General features: G+C 43.6%; 1 protein-coding gene across 2 annotated transcripts in view; it reads left to right on the top strand.

Annotated features, from left to right (window-relative positions):
- Nucleotides 1-2301: 2301 nt before the first annotated feature.
- Nucleotides 2302-14137, top strand: part of Cers6 (ceramide synthase 6) — a 248229-nt gene continuing 236393 nt past the window's right edge. For both annotated transcript variants that reach the window (XM_027420254.2, XM_027420253.2), the window contains exon 1: nucleotides 2302-2606. In XM_027420254.2, coding sequence (XP_027276055.1) covers nucleotides 2437-2606 — 170 coding nt within the window. In that variant the 5' untranslated portion in view covers nucleotides 2302-2436. The remainder of the gene's footprint in view (nucleotides 2607-14137) is intronic.

The raw sequence follows: 14137 nt of genomic DNA, 5'->3' as shown, positions 1-14137 counted from the left end.
GATCTAAGAACATTGAACTTAATTATTCAAGTATTATCTTCACCTAAAGACGTCTCTTTTTTGGCGGGAGGGGGGTAGATTGTTAGAGTAATGCTGATTCATTAAGTCAATAGTTTAATGAGTCCTCTATGTACTAAGTACTTTCTTTAAAATTTGAAACTACAACATTTAATAAAATAGACTATATATCTATATAGATATAGGTATCTGCATTTTTGGGACAGTGTTTCTCTGTATAGCCTGGACTATCCTGGAACTCATTGATCTATAGGCCAGGCTGGCCTCTAACTCAGAGATCTGTCTGCCTCTTTCTACTGAGTACTGGGATTAAAGGTGTGCGCCACCACTGCCTGACTGATAGATGTATATTTTAAACTTTTCGAAGGTTACAATTTTTAAAGACAAGGTGACAATGGTGTTATATGTTCTGTTGGATGGTGATGGCAGCTTTGGGGATTAAGGGTTGTACATTGACTTGGATGGCAAAGGGAAAGCTTTAACCAGAATAAAATGAAGGGAAGAGAACACAGAAGGTTTGGGAAAGATATTCCAGGGACAGAGGAAAGGCACATAACACACAAAGACTGTGTGGGCATGGGTGGTATGTTCCATGAAGATCAGGGAGCCATGAAAGCCACACAGAGGGAAGAGAACGCATGAGATCAGAGCGATAATAAGGAACCAAACATCTTAAGAAATTATAATGGCTTTGACTTCCACTTGGGGAAGAACAGAGATGAAGCCAGTTTAAGTGCTGGAATTGTGTGACAAGAATTTCAACTTGATCCCTATGGCCGAGAGTGGACAGCAGAGCAACATGGGCAGAATTGGGAGTTAGGTGTTTATGTGAAATTCTGGTTGTTTAGATTAGATGACAGTCAAACAGGTGGTGGAGCATGCAAGATTATGGTTTTAAAATGACTTGGGCTGAGTTTGTGATATAAGAAGGAGCTATGCAATCCAGAGGGAAGAGGAAAAAATGACTCCTTCCTTTTGGCTTGAGCCATGACCACAAGAAGGAAAGGTTTGGAGAGGAGATTGGAACTTTAGTCATCTAAAGATAATTGCTATGAACTGAATGTTTGTGTTCTCCCAAAAGTCAATGTATTGGCATTTGGAGGCAGAGCCCGAGAGACGCATAAGCGTTTGAGGGCTTGGGAACAGGGTTAGTGCTCTAGCAAGATAATAGATACAAGGGTGCATTCTTTCCCACCTCTGCAACAAGAGGTTCCTTGAGAAGACAACCACCTGTCAGGTAGACTTCAGGAAGTGTGCTTTCGCTGCATCCTACATTTGCTAGTACCGAGCTCGGCTTTGGACTTTGGGAGTATGAGCAATACATTTTCATTGTTTGAGCTATGCCGTCAAGCAGCCTGGACTAAGGCAAGAACTGACCTTTGCAATCACAGTTGACCTTGAGTAATTTCAAAGGGTGGAGAAGGCATGGATGGAAGCTCAACAAAGAATAGGTGAGAATCTGGAAGCAACAGAGGCCTTGAGGGTTTGGTTTAAAGGGGAGGGGGAGAAGGAATAAATAGCACCCCTCATCACCACGTCAAAACATGGTTCCCGCAGTATTTGGCGAGGTTGGGGGAGTAGTTTCACATAATGCTGCTGTTACCAGCTACTATCACCACCATCACTCCCATCATTAAGCAATTAATTAATCACAAATTTCTAAGCTCTCCCGCTATTTCATAAATCAAAATAGGGGGCCTTATGCCCTGGGGAGCCGGCTCAATGAAAAGCAGCAGGGTAAACGTGGCAGGAAGGTCAAGGAGGAGGGCAGGCTTGGGTTCCAGGCAGAAGTCTCTTGCCAAACTATCCCGCCCCAGTTCCTGATTTTCTTTCGCACTGAAGATGATCTTTCCCCTCCCACTTCTTCCTCCTTTGCCTTTGCACCCCCTACTTCTTCTTCAGCGGTTCTTTCTCAGTGCAGGGCTCTCTCTCTGGAAGCTCGGCCCCTGCCAGCCTCCTCTTGTCTCTCTGCGCTCGGCAAGAGGACGAGAGCGCAGAAACTCCAATGGGGGCAGGAGCTGGCGTCCTGACCGTGTGCGATCCAACTCGGGGCTGGGACGGAGGTGCAGGACGCGCTCCAGGTACGGGTCCAGAGCTGGAGCGTGGCCCGCAGCCCTCAGGGCGTGGGCGAGCCGGCCGCGTGTGCCTTGCTGTTTGACGCGAGCACCAGCCAATCAGGGCGTGCGGTCAGGCTGCCACGTGACAGGCGAGGCGGCCCTTTTCCCAGCGCGGCCAGAGGGAGGAGAGGAGCGGAGCCAGCAGTGAGCCTGGGAGCGCAGCGGCCGCGGAGGAGGCGGCGGCAGGCGGGAGCGGCGGCGGCACAGGCTCCGGGCCAGCCCAGCGCGCATCCCCGGCGCCCTGTGCTGCGGAGAGCTCGGAGGAGCGCGGGAGCCGCGACACAGGAGTGGACAAAGCAAGATGGCTGGGATCTTAGCCTGGTTCTGGAACGAGCGGTTTTGGCTTCCGCACAATGTCACCTGGGCAGACCTGAAGAACACCGAGGAAGCCACCTTCCCGCAGGCGGAGGACCTTTACCTCGCCTTCCCGGTGGCCTTCTGCATCTTCATGGTGCGGCTCATCTTCGAGAGGTAAGAAGGGCCGGAGCGCCTGGCTCTCGTGCACACTGGCACACGCGTGCACACTCGCCTGCTCCGTGGCGCACGCCCCCGCTCTCGGGCTCACACCTCCCAACCTTTGTGTTCACCGTGGGGGTCCCCCATCCCTCAGCCGGGCTGGCCTTTGGGGAGCCAGAGGGGGTTCGACTTGCCCGAGGATTTCCTCCGGGGCGCCGGGAAGGGGCCGAGGGGAGCTGGGTCGCCGCCCGCGCTCCTGCTTCCCCGGCTTCCTCCTTCCAGAGAGGGCAGGCGAACAAAGGTGAGCGGCGGTCGGCCGCGGGGAACCGCTGAGCGGGGGGCTCGGCCGTCTCCATCATAGTGGCACTGGCGCTTCCAGGCTGGGCTTCTCTGAGGCTAGCCGCCACCCACTTGACATCCTGGAACGATGGGGACGCGCGGCCCGGAGGGAGGAGGAGCGCACACACTTCAGTTCTTGCACTCCCGCACGCACGCGGGAGACGGGGCCACGCTGCAGAAGAATTTGCCCGGACCTTTGACTTCTGCTTGCTCTCTGGTTTCCATCCGTGGTACCGTTTTAGGCCCTTAGTTCTAGGAAATGGGTGACGAAAGCACTCGGGATCGTTTGTGGTTTTTTAAAAAGAGGGCAGAACAGGACCGGTGCCCATCATACAAAATGGTCATTTGAAATCGATAGTAGGATCCCGTGACTAAACATAAGCTTCTTGCTGATACCGGAAGACTCTTGAAACGTTGGAATAATTGTCACGAAATTGTTGGTATGAGTCCTTACTTTGGTTAGATCTCGCCTTTGTATCAGCACACAAACTTAGGTTACTCTTATTGAGTCAGTCTTAAGTCACGAAACTAGATTTTGCCTGCTGTGCATTCAACACGCACTCGTGAAAGAAAATCGGGACCACACACTTCTTTCTTTTAACTGAAAACAAAATCGCTTTCTTCTTTCCTCCTCCCACCCCCATTCATCAGTGAAGACTGAATTTCTTAGATCACAAATACCCATTTCCACTCAACCTCCCCCTTACCCGCCTCCAGCTCACCTTGGCTGTTTCTCCGGCTGCTGTTGTTATCTTGTTTACTCTTAGTTTGCCTAAAACCATTATTGAGGATGTCAGAATGTATCTTTTGTTACTGGAAATAGCAACAAAGCTTCCTGGGAACAAAAAAATATGATTTGTTTTAAGCAAGGTGCATTTTTCAATGGGCAGTATTGTTGCTTGTGAACTAAATCAGCTGTTGCCGAGCTGAAATTGTCTTGCACAAAGGGCAGTCCTATTTTAAAACGATTGGAATCCAGTACAAATATGTCATTGATCCTGGCCAGTGCTGAAACTCACTGTGAAAAGCAGGTGTGTTTGAAGGTTGCAAATGTTTACTTACAGAAAATAGGAACTCAAGTCTAACCTTGCCATCTCTGCAAAGACAAGTCGACTTTCAAGAATAATAGCAGGCTGCACACTGTGAGGGCTCCACACACAGTTGCTGGATGACACCCTATGAAATCTGTCTGCGTTTGGCTAGTTACTTTAAAGGAAATCTTAAGTTGTATATCTTGGAGAACAAAAAGCATGGCAGCTGATGAACCATATGTCCCAGCATTCTTTTTCATTCTGATTCCTGGCTCTTCAGTAGGCTGGAAAGTATTAAAGATCAAGATAGCTTGGTTTGTAATTGGCTTTCTTTGTCTTAAAACACACACACACACACACACACACACACACACACACACACCCACCCACCACCCCACCCTCGTGATGCAATATCTGAAGACTGAAGGTTTGGTTTTCTTTTTTCAGAAATATTTTTTCTTCCTAACATAATCTTACAAGTTATTTAAGAGTTTATACAAAAGGGTCAGCAGCCTTCAACTACCAATTGTGATCTCTCTCTCTCTCTCTCTCTCTCTCTCTCTCTGTGTGTGTGTGTGTGTGTGTGTATGAAAGAGAGAGTTTTCTCAAGTCCATTGATATGAGCAGAAGATATTTAATGGATTTACGATTAATGTTTATGATTAATGTTCAGAATAATAACACGATGTCACACTTGTATTTTGTATGGTGGGATGCTGCTGACTTTGTGGAGGGCAACTACTTTGTTTCTTCCTTCTGTAGTGGTAATAACTGTGTCTTTAACTATTCAGACTTAGTTCTCTAAAAATTGAAGAGTAATTGTATCTGGAGTTTGAGGTTCTGCATTTTTAGGTTTTTATCAAGCCCAAAGTATACACTCTGTGGTATTAATCACCTTAGTGTCCACTAGGGCCTGAGTCAGTGTAGCTGAGCCAGCCCATATTATTGTTAAAGATACAGCTCATGCTAGGTACCCTTTTGACCCGATGCACGTGAAGCTTTTTCTTTGTAGTGTTCTGGAATGGCTAACATTAACGAATGCCATTGGAATAGAGGCAGTTCCTTCAAGCATCTATGCTTTAACTGTCATTTATTTCCAATTTGAGGACATATCAGGGGATCCGTGGTTGTCCAAGGTCTTTATCGTCTATTAAAGCCAGTAATGCTTTTGCAGAAACAAAATTGACAAAACTTGTGTACTCTTTAGTCTGAGCACATTTCTCCCCGAACAGAAAGCACTAATGAGTTGACTAAGTTGGGTCTCGTCAATTGACTAACTCCATCTTTTTGTTTTCCCTGCCACTTTTGGGGTGTGACAGAGGAGGGACTAGTGGCCAGGGTGTGTCATTTTACAACAGCATATGGAGAACAATATGGTAGCCCAGCATGGCTGGTTAAAAATAGAGCAGTCTAAGGTCACTGACTTGAGTCTGTGAAATGCCCAAATCTCCCTGGCTTTTGGTAATGGCCTTGTACTCCCCTTTGCCCTGGGGAGAAATAGAATGAGCCAGTGCATATACTACCCAATTAGCAGAGTTAAACTCTTTAAAAAAAAATAGCATCTCTTGAGATGAAAATTGTGCTATCTCCCATTATGTTTGTGACTTGATGACAGACAAAATATTTAATAATGTAGAAATATCATCGATTCCATTTCTTGATTTAATGCTTGTTTCGGCTCTTCAGACTGTCTCTGGGAATTGTAACAAATGCTTCTTCCAGCTTCACTTTTTAAAAATGTGTTTTGAAGCCAGGCAGTGGTGGCACACATCTTTAATCCCAGCACTTATGAGGCAGAGGCAGGAGGATCTCTGTGAGTTTGAGGCCAACCTGGTTTACAGATTGAATTCCAGGATAGCCAGGGCTATACGAAGAAATCCTGTCTTGAAACAACAAGTGTTTTGCTATGGTATTCATAAGTATGGAATTAAAGTTCAGTTGAATCCCTGTTTGGAAATAAAACTTTTTGGAATTATTCCCAAGAAAGGCAACTTTACTGTAATTTCTTCTTGGTGGATTTAAGACACTGTTGACCTGAGTCAGAACAGTCAAATTCTAGTTAGCCTGAAGATCAAGCTGGGCCCAGATCATGCCTTCTGCCTATATATCCTCAAAAGCAAATGGCCATTATAAGTTAAGGATGCTTTCTTTCTTTCTATTTTTTTTTTAAAGATGTGTGTTGTTACTTAATGGTACGAAAGTCTTTTCTTTTTGTTATCTCCATGTGAACTGGCAAAAGGTGTACTTGTGGGGTAAGGTGTAGTGCCTGTGCAGTGATAATTACAACGCACAAATAAACATACCTATCACCTGAGAAATTCTTCTTTTTTTCTCATGTATTTACTCTTGGAATTTTTCTTTTTTTTTTTTTTTGATTTTTTGAGTCAGGGTTTCTTTGTGTAGCTTTGTAGACCATGCTTTCCTTGAACTCACATAAATCTGCCTGCCTCTGCCTCCCCAATGCTGGGGTTAAATGCCTGTGCCACCACTGCCCAACTAACTCTTGGGAAGTTTTAAGCAGTGCACACTATATTATTTGGCACAATTGCCTTCCTATGTAATAGATCTTAAAAAGACCTTCCAACAAACTTGGCCCACCTTGACCTCTGTCTCTATTCTCTTGTATCATATAGCCTCTGGTAACGACCATTCTCCTCTATACTTACATGTGTTAGGTTGGAAGGTGTGTTTGTGAGCATATGATGTTTATTCTCTAAAGACCTGGCTTATTTCATTTCATCTATGTTGCAAATGAAAGACATTCTTTTATTACAGGTTGATGAGTGTTCCATTTTGTATATATAACTCATTTTTTCTACCCGCCTGTTAATGAATTAGCTGGATGAATTTGGCTGTTACCAAACATGATGCAGTGTCAGTGGTGATGCTGCTTGTCCTTTACTAAGTCTTCTGGAGATTAAAAGGATGGAGTAGATAGTAGCTGTGTGGTGGGACCCTTACCTTACCTAGCAAACATGGGGTTCAAGGTTGCTTTTCCTTCCCAATCTCTGATTCTTGTGGATCTCCTATATTTGAAGATTGCTCGTTATTATCTCATGAGATTTTGAGGCTAACCATCATGTTTTGGCAAGCAGAAATAAACCTTCTCAGAATAAAGAGGGTTTTTGTTGTTGCTGTTTTTCCATAGAAATACTCCAGTCAGTCACTTTGCTTCTTTTTTAAAAAGTATTTTTCAATTGTGTTTGGAGACAAAAGAATCATTTGGGGTGTTATCACTTGTGCTCCAAAGTGTTACAATATTCCTGGCTAACCAAAAAGGAAGCTTCTACAAAGGAAACAAGTGTTCCATCTCTTCAGATGTCTTTGTTGGAATCCAGAGTTGAGCTGACATCTGACTGAGGGGGAAAGCAGTCCTGACAGGGTGGCCAAGCCACTGCCACCTGAGTGCTGACACCAGTGCAGTGAGCAGTGCTCAGCCCCAGAATGACTCCTCTTCCACTGTCAGAGAACAGTTGCCTTTCATCTGTCGAAGGTAATGTCTCTACCTTTCAATACCTGAGCAGTGAGGAATAGGGAAGAGGAAAACAATGGAGTGGAATGTTGTGTTATGGGCGGGGAAGTGAGTAAAGAACTAACAGGAACCGATTAAGTCCAGTACTGAAGGATATGTAAAGGCAGGTGTCCTCAGACAACAGTTCAGAAGAGTGGAATAACTTTCACAAGTGCGTTTTCTCTGTGTGCACTCAGACTTATATATGAAACTCTAAAAATGTGCCTTATTTAGCTTATTAGATGAAGGTCTTACGGAGATGAAAACTGTGAGCACCTGCTGTGCCATAGAAAGAGACAAAAGAGGCAAGAGTTGGGCTCCCACACAAATAGGTTCTTGTTTATGATTTTTCACCTGGGTTTCAGAAAATGTATTACCATGGATATTTTGTGGGTAACCAAGTAAAATGGACAGTGTTACTTGAAGAAGTTTAGTACAACTTTCTCATTCAGCAAAATAAGAGGTTTGTACTATAGTATGTAATAATTTAGCTATTTTAACAAGTTGACTTGGGGGTGAAAGGTAGGGTTCCATTCTTAATGAACACTGTTGTAGGGTAGGGGAAGTCCGCGAGAAAATTTAACACTCTCACATATGACTCATTACTTGTTATGACACTAGTACCCTGACTCCACCGAGGCTGTCTGCTCCCCGTGGGGAGGGAGGGCCGGATAGCTTTTTCTGGCGTGGCTAGCTTGTAGAGTATGTCAGAAGTAGTTGTTTGTGCTGGAGAAGGGCAGGTATAGGGAAATGGGTTCCAGTTGAATTTCTTCCATGTCTTCCTTAAGCCACCTGACTAAGCCTTGTTGGCAAGTGCTAGAACAGAGTGCTTACTGCCTGGTGAATGCTTTAAGTTGACATTTCTATCCCCATCACCAGACAAAACCAGATTTTCTAAAGCAACTGCTCATTAATTTCTCGAAAAGTAAAACCTCTAAAAAATTCACACACACACACACACACACACACACACACACACACACACACACCCTTTTATCATCTGTTGATCACTTCTTAAATACATTTTGAGTTAGGATAATGGGGTAACAGATTTGGCTTGATAGTACTTTATGTCACCTTCTTTTTCTCTTTGTTCTTTGAAATTAATCACACTAGCCTCTTACAGCACACCTGTAAGATATTCAAATAATTTCTATTTTTAAGGTTTTATTCTGTAGCTTCTTTCTCCTTTAAAATGACTTCATTCTAGGGATAGTGGTATGCAACCATAATCCCAGCATTCAAGAAGCTGTAGTGTAGTTAGGGGATCAGGAGCTTGAGGCCAGCCTGGACTACATAAAGAGAGCCTGTCTCAAAACCTAAAACCAAACAGTGATTTCATTAATTTTGCCTTAAGTCACCCTTACCTGATGTGAAATCTCTATTAACTGCTTCAGTCACTTTGTTCTATAGCATGATTGATCTGAGGTGATTTTTACAGTGTGTTGGGTGTGTGTCTCGTTTGTAATGGTGTAGATGATTGGGGCTTAGATTGCAAGTGCAGGCTTCAACTCTGCTCACTGTTTAACCTATTTGATGTTTGATGGCCATTGTTAATGAGTCACTTTCTACATTAGTACCAAGTAATATACTCTAATGATTTATTACTATATGAACTTAATTCATTTAATCATCTTCCAAGCCCATATGAACTGGATGCAAATTTTACCCTATGTGACAGTTGAAAGTAAGGATTGAGAATTAGGGAAATATAGCTAACTTTATGCAACTTAAAAAAAAAAAAGGTGGCCAGGCGGTTGTGGTGGTGCACGCCTTTAATTCCAGCACTGGGGAGGCAGAGGCAGGTGGATCTCTGTGACTTCAAGGCCATCCGATCTATAAAACTACACAGAAAAACCCTGTCTGGAAGAAAAACACAAAACAAAACAGTATGGGTTTCTTGATTTAATAAATTCAGTGGCTTCATTGAAAAGCAATAGTATGAGGTTACACACATGGACACACAAGATTTCTATATGCAGCTTTTTGCCATTTGGGAATATAAATTTGAACACTTTCTTTGTAATTAAAACTACTTAGAATATCTTCACTCATGACATCATTCTACACTGGAGATGGATCAGTTTTGTTGGGTTTGGAGGCCATTTCTAGGTCTTGTCGATTCATCTTTCAGTTCCTGTTGATTTTGTAAAGGCATGTTTTCTAGAAGTAGCATCTCTTAAGTCCCAAGGAATAACTACTCTGGTATTCTTGAGAGGGGGAAGTTACCAAATAGTTGTCTAGAAGGACAATAATCCTTGAAGTCCTTGGTAGAGTGCAGATTCCATAGGAGACTTGAAGGTATTTTTCTATTGAAGTATGAATTACTCAGAATTTACTCATTTCAAACACTGGCCAGTTTGCATGCAGTGTGCATTTTCTGAAGCCAAACATATTTTCTTATCGGGACAAAGAGATAAGGTTCTGTATTTATTTGATTTTGACAGAGAAGTGGTGATCCCCCTCCTCATCCTCATCTGAATGCTCTTGTATTGGTCTGTTTATCTGGCCATGTATATACTCTTGAATTTCTTTATGCCTCCTGCCTCTCCCCACAAGCGTTTCATTAAGAAGTCTTCTGAGCCTACACTCATGGACGCTGTCAGGAGAAAGTAGTACTCACTTGACTCTGTGATGGAGTGTGAGATGGAGAGCCAGGGTTGAGATGAGGGCAGAGCCAGGAGGATGCATAGCTTTTTTTGTGAAGGGACATTGGGAGATATCGTCTGAATTAATTTATGCTGTAATTCTCAACTTTTGATAAAAAAATGTACTAAGGGCTGGTGAGATGGCCCTGGTGTTGAGAGCGTATACTGCTATGGCAGAGGACCCTGGACTGGTTGCCAGCACTCATTTATGTCAGGGGCTCAGTAGCCTGTAACTTCTGCTCCAGGGGCTCCATTGCCTCTGGCCTCCACAGGCACCTACATTCACATCTGCATATGTAATTAAAAGTAATAAAAATAAATCTTTAAGGAAACTATAATAAATCAACCCATGGAAATGTACACACCCAAACCACAAGATATCATATCCAATAGGATGTTTTTAGTCTCACCGAGTGTCATCATGTTGTTAATTTGGTTTCAGCATGTGACTTTGGAGAAGGGAGACCATAGCAGTAAAGAGGAATTTTATACTTAAAAAAGATTAAGATTGGCCCTTTTGTGTTAACTGCATTTTGCTACAATAAAAGAAAAAAGATAGAAATTCAGTGACTTAAAAAAAAAGTCACTCACTAGAAATAGCAATCTTTAGTGCTCTAGGCCTGGTATCTTTCTAGGTAAAACAAACACCTCTTGGTGTCAGTTCCCTCAAGTATGGCTAAGTTGTTTAAAATGCGTAATTATCTTCAGGTCCATGATTGGTCCTCTTCTCTCTGGAATTACCTGGTGAGAGTGGCTGGAAGGAGTGGAGATCCAGAGGACACTGGTTTTTGCTGGGTTTTGTAGAAGGCCCTTGCACTAACGAGCTTGTTGCTTCAAGTTCGTTCATTCATTCATTCAGAGACAAGGTTTCTCTGTGTAGCTCTGGGTGTCCCAGAACTCACAATGTAGGTCAGGTTAGCCTCAAAATCACAGAGATCTGCCTGCCTCCGCCTCCCAAGTGCCAGGACTTAGGGCATGTACTGCCAAGCCCTGGCAAGTCAGTTTGTTAATCAGCATTGCAGAGATAGGAGTGCAAGATTCTGGAAAAGCACAGGGTGTGATTCCCCAGAGGGGGACATCAGGCTTCTAGAAGAACTCAGTGTATGGTTCCTCAGAGAGGAAGTGCAGGCTTCTAGAACTCAGTGTGTGGTTCTCCAGTATCCCAGGATTATAGTAAATGTATCCTGGTCAGTACAGGATCCATTGACAACAGACCAGGACAATAGGGTAGCATTCTCTTGAGCCATGTGGCCTGGGCCACCAATGGCTCTGAGGGAAATTTGGGAGGGATGAGGTCAGATTTGATTCTCCTGCCTCTTTCCATTCAGTGTCACAACTTGTAAGCAAGTGCGTAGGACATTTGATACGGGGATGCAATTTTTCTGAAAGTGGCATATTGTATAGGCTTGGATGTGTCAACAGACACATATTTCAGAGCAGTTATTTTGAAAATTTATTATAATATTTAGTCATTGTTCAAAACTCTCCTTACTTTAAGTCATCTATGAAAATATTTGGGGCATTTTAAAAGGGATTTTTTTTCTAATGGCTTTCAGAATCCACCTCTTTCAGAGTGTTAGTGTGTCTCGGAATTGGATTGTGGGCTGTGGTGGAAATAACCAAGTGGTTTTTAATTACTAGAGGGAGACATTACTAGGTGATCTCTTTTGCACAGTGACCTAGGACTAGCATTTGCTGGGACTTGCCATTGTCTGCATAAATATCACATCTTATCTGTGAGGCGTTCAGGTTACAGGCTATTCCTGCTTCTCTGAAGCTGCCTGAAAGCATGGTTTATTTTCTCTATGTCCCTCCCTCCCTCCCTCCTCCTCCTCCTCATCCTCATTAGTGAAGATGCCTTATAGGCACAAGGGGCACAAGGAAATCTTGAGAGCAGGGAGAGGGATCATTTAAAGTAGGGAGGGGACATGAAAACCATCCAAAATCTTATATGGAACTGTTAGGCCTTCCCAGAGAAAGTTGCCAGCTAGTCTGAGTGGCTCTGCAGATCTTGTTTTCATAGATCACCATTTCAAAGCAGAATGAAGTGACTTGGCCTTTGAAGTAGAGTGGCAGTTTTGACACAATAGCTTGAAGAGTAGGAAAATGGAGAAAGAACCAATCAGTCACTTTGGCATTGTGGATATTATGAGAGTAATGGTTTTGTGTGTCAGTGTGTGTGTCTTCAGGAGCATCAGCAGGTTTGATGGGGATGGTACATTGGAATTGTTAGTTTTTATGCTTACTGAACATAACTAGAATTAAGAGCAGCACAAAAATAGCAGAAAAATGATTATACTACTTGGGTTACTGGACACTCCTTTACCTATGATGTAGCAGTGGACTAAATTCCCTGGAATTCATTGTCCTCAACTGAAAAAAAAAAAAAAAAAAGAGTGTGTGTGCTTGCTTTGTGGTACTGGAGGACTTCATGGGGAAATATATTGAAAGGGGACCCAATTAAAAACTAGTTCTAAAAGCACACATTGTGTCTACTCTGACTGATATTGTTTGTGGTTGGGGGCATAGAGAGAGGGTACTACAGTGTGGGCTGTAAGACCCATTTATATATTTGACTCTAGAACTGAAGGATTTACTTGTTTTGTTGAGTAAATATTTAGACTTGAAGCTCTGTGCCTGGTTAGGGAGGAGGATGCAGGCACTCCCTCCTCCAACCAAGGACTGCTTGGTTACCCAAAAGTGGTAAGTTTTGAAGACATGTTGGGCAGCTACAAGCCACACCAAACCTGGATTCCTGGATTCTGTACCTTTGGTTGGAGCTCCTGGGAGAAGTCTTTCTCAAGAGTTTTCCAAGAAACTCCATTGCTGTCTGTGGAGGGAGGCTCAGTGCAGGGATCTTGGTCCACCTCCCACCCCTGATCGAATCCTTAAGATTCTACGTTACTGCCACAGTCTCAGGGGAAATGGGTTGGGTTTGCAACCACTGGTGATGGCAAACATAAATATTGGCATTCATACTGATTAAGGATCAGAGCTGTATTCTGGCTCTGCCACTTACAGGTCTGGAAGCAAATTAACCCCTCCAAACACAGTTTCTGCTTAAATCTCATAGGATGAGTATGAGGTTGGAATGAGAGTGTCTGGCTGGCCAAAAGAGTGGCTACTCTCCCTGCAGGTTTATCCTGGCCATGCACAGTCACTTTCCGGGGTGCAGCAGAGCTCTAATCTCTAGACATCTCACTTTGCTGACCTTACTGTGCATGATGAACACACACACACACACACACACACACACACACACACACACCCCTCCTTCCTTCAGAGACCCACTCTTATCTAGGCAGGGCTGTCTGTACTCTTATTTGAGTTGTACTTTCCTGTTCTCTTTCCTCTTCTTCCGTAGTTTGGTCTTCTGGGAAGATTCTGATTGTTCCAGTGGTACCTGCCAGAAAACAACCCTAGCAGCTTCATGAAGAATGGGGCCTTGTCTACTTCATACTCATGTAATACAGTTTGATGGGCTTGGGTATCAATAATTAGCTAGCTCTGAGACACTTTCCTCCTACTGATGCCTTCCAGCAATAGGAAAGCAGTGAGACTGACACTCTGTGGTTTCTTTCAGAATTTGACGTCTCATGGACTACTTCTTTTTGATGTTGAAGAAAAGAATTAGGGCTGGAGAGATGGCTCAGCGAGAGAAAGGAAGTTCTGTTCTCAGCACCCAAACTGGGTGGCTCACAGCTTTGTGGAATTCCAGCTCCAGGGTATCTGATGCCCCTCTCTGGCCTCTCGGGCACTATACTCATGAGCACAAATTCTCACTCAAACACACATGCATACAATTAAAAAATTAAAATTATTAAAATGCTTCATTCTAGTACCATTGAGATCATACTTATAAAAAATACAAGCATTCGATTATGGGTTGGAAAGAATACATTTGCTTCTTTAGAGAAAGGGATGTGTACCCCCACATTAGCACCTGTGGAGTGTGTGTGCATATGCATGTGTGTGTATCTAACTCCAGAGATGCAGGAAGGATTTGCACCTGCTCCC

The sequence above is a fragment of the Cricetulus griseus genome, chromosome 6 (genome assembly GCF_003668045.3).
Source record: "Cricetulus griseus strain 17A/GY chromosome 6, alternate assembly CriGri-PICRH-1.0, whole genome shotgun sequence".
Lineage (NCBI taxonomy): Eukaryota > Metazoa > Chordata > Mammalia > Rodentia > Cricetidae > Cricetulus > Cricetulus griseus.
Note: the sequence above shows the minus strand (reverse complement) of the source record. Positions and strands in the feature narration are given on the sequence as shown.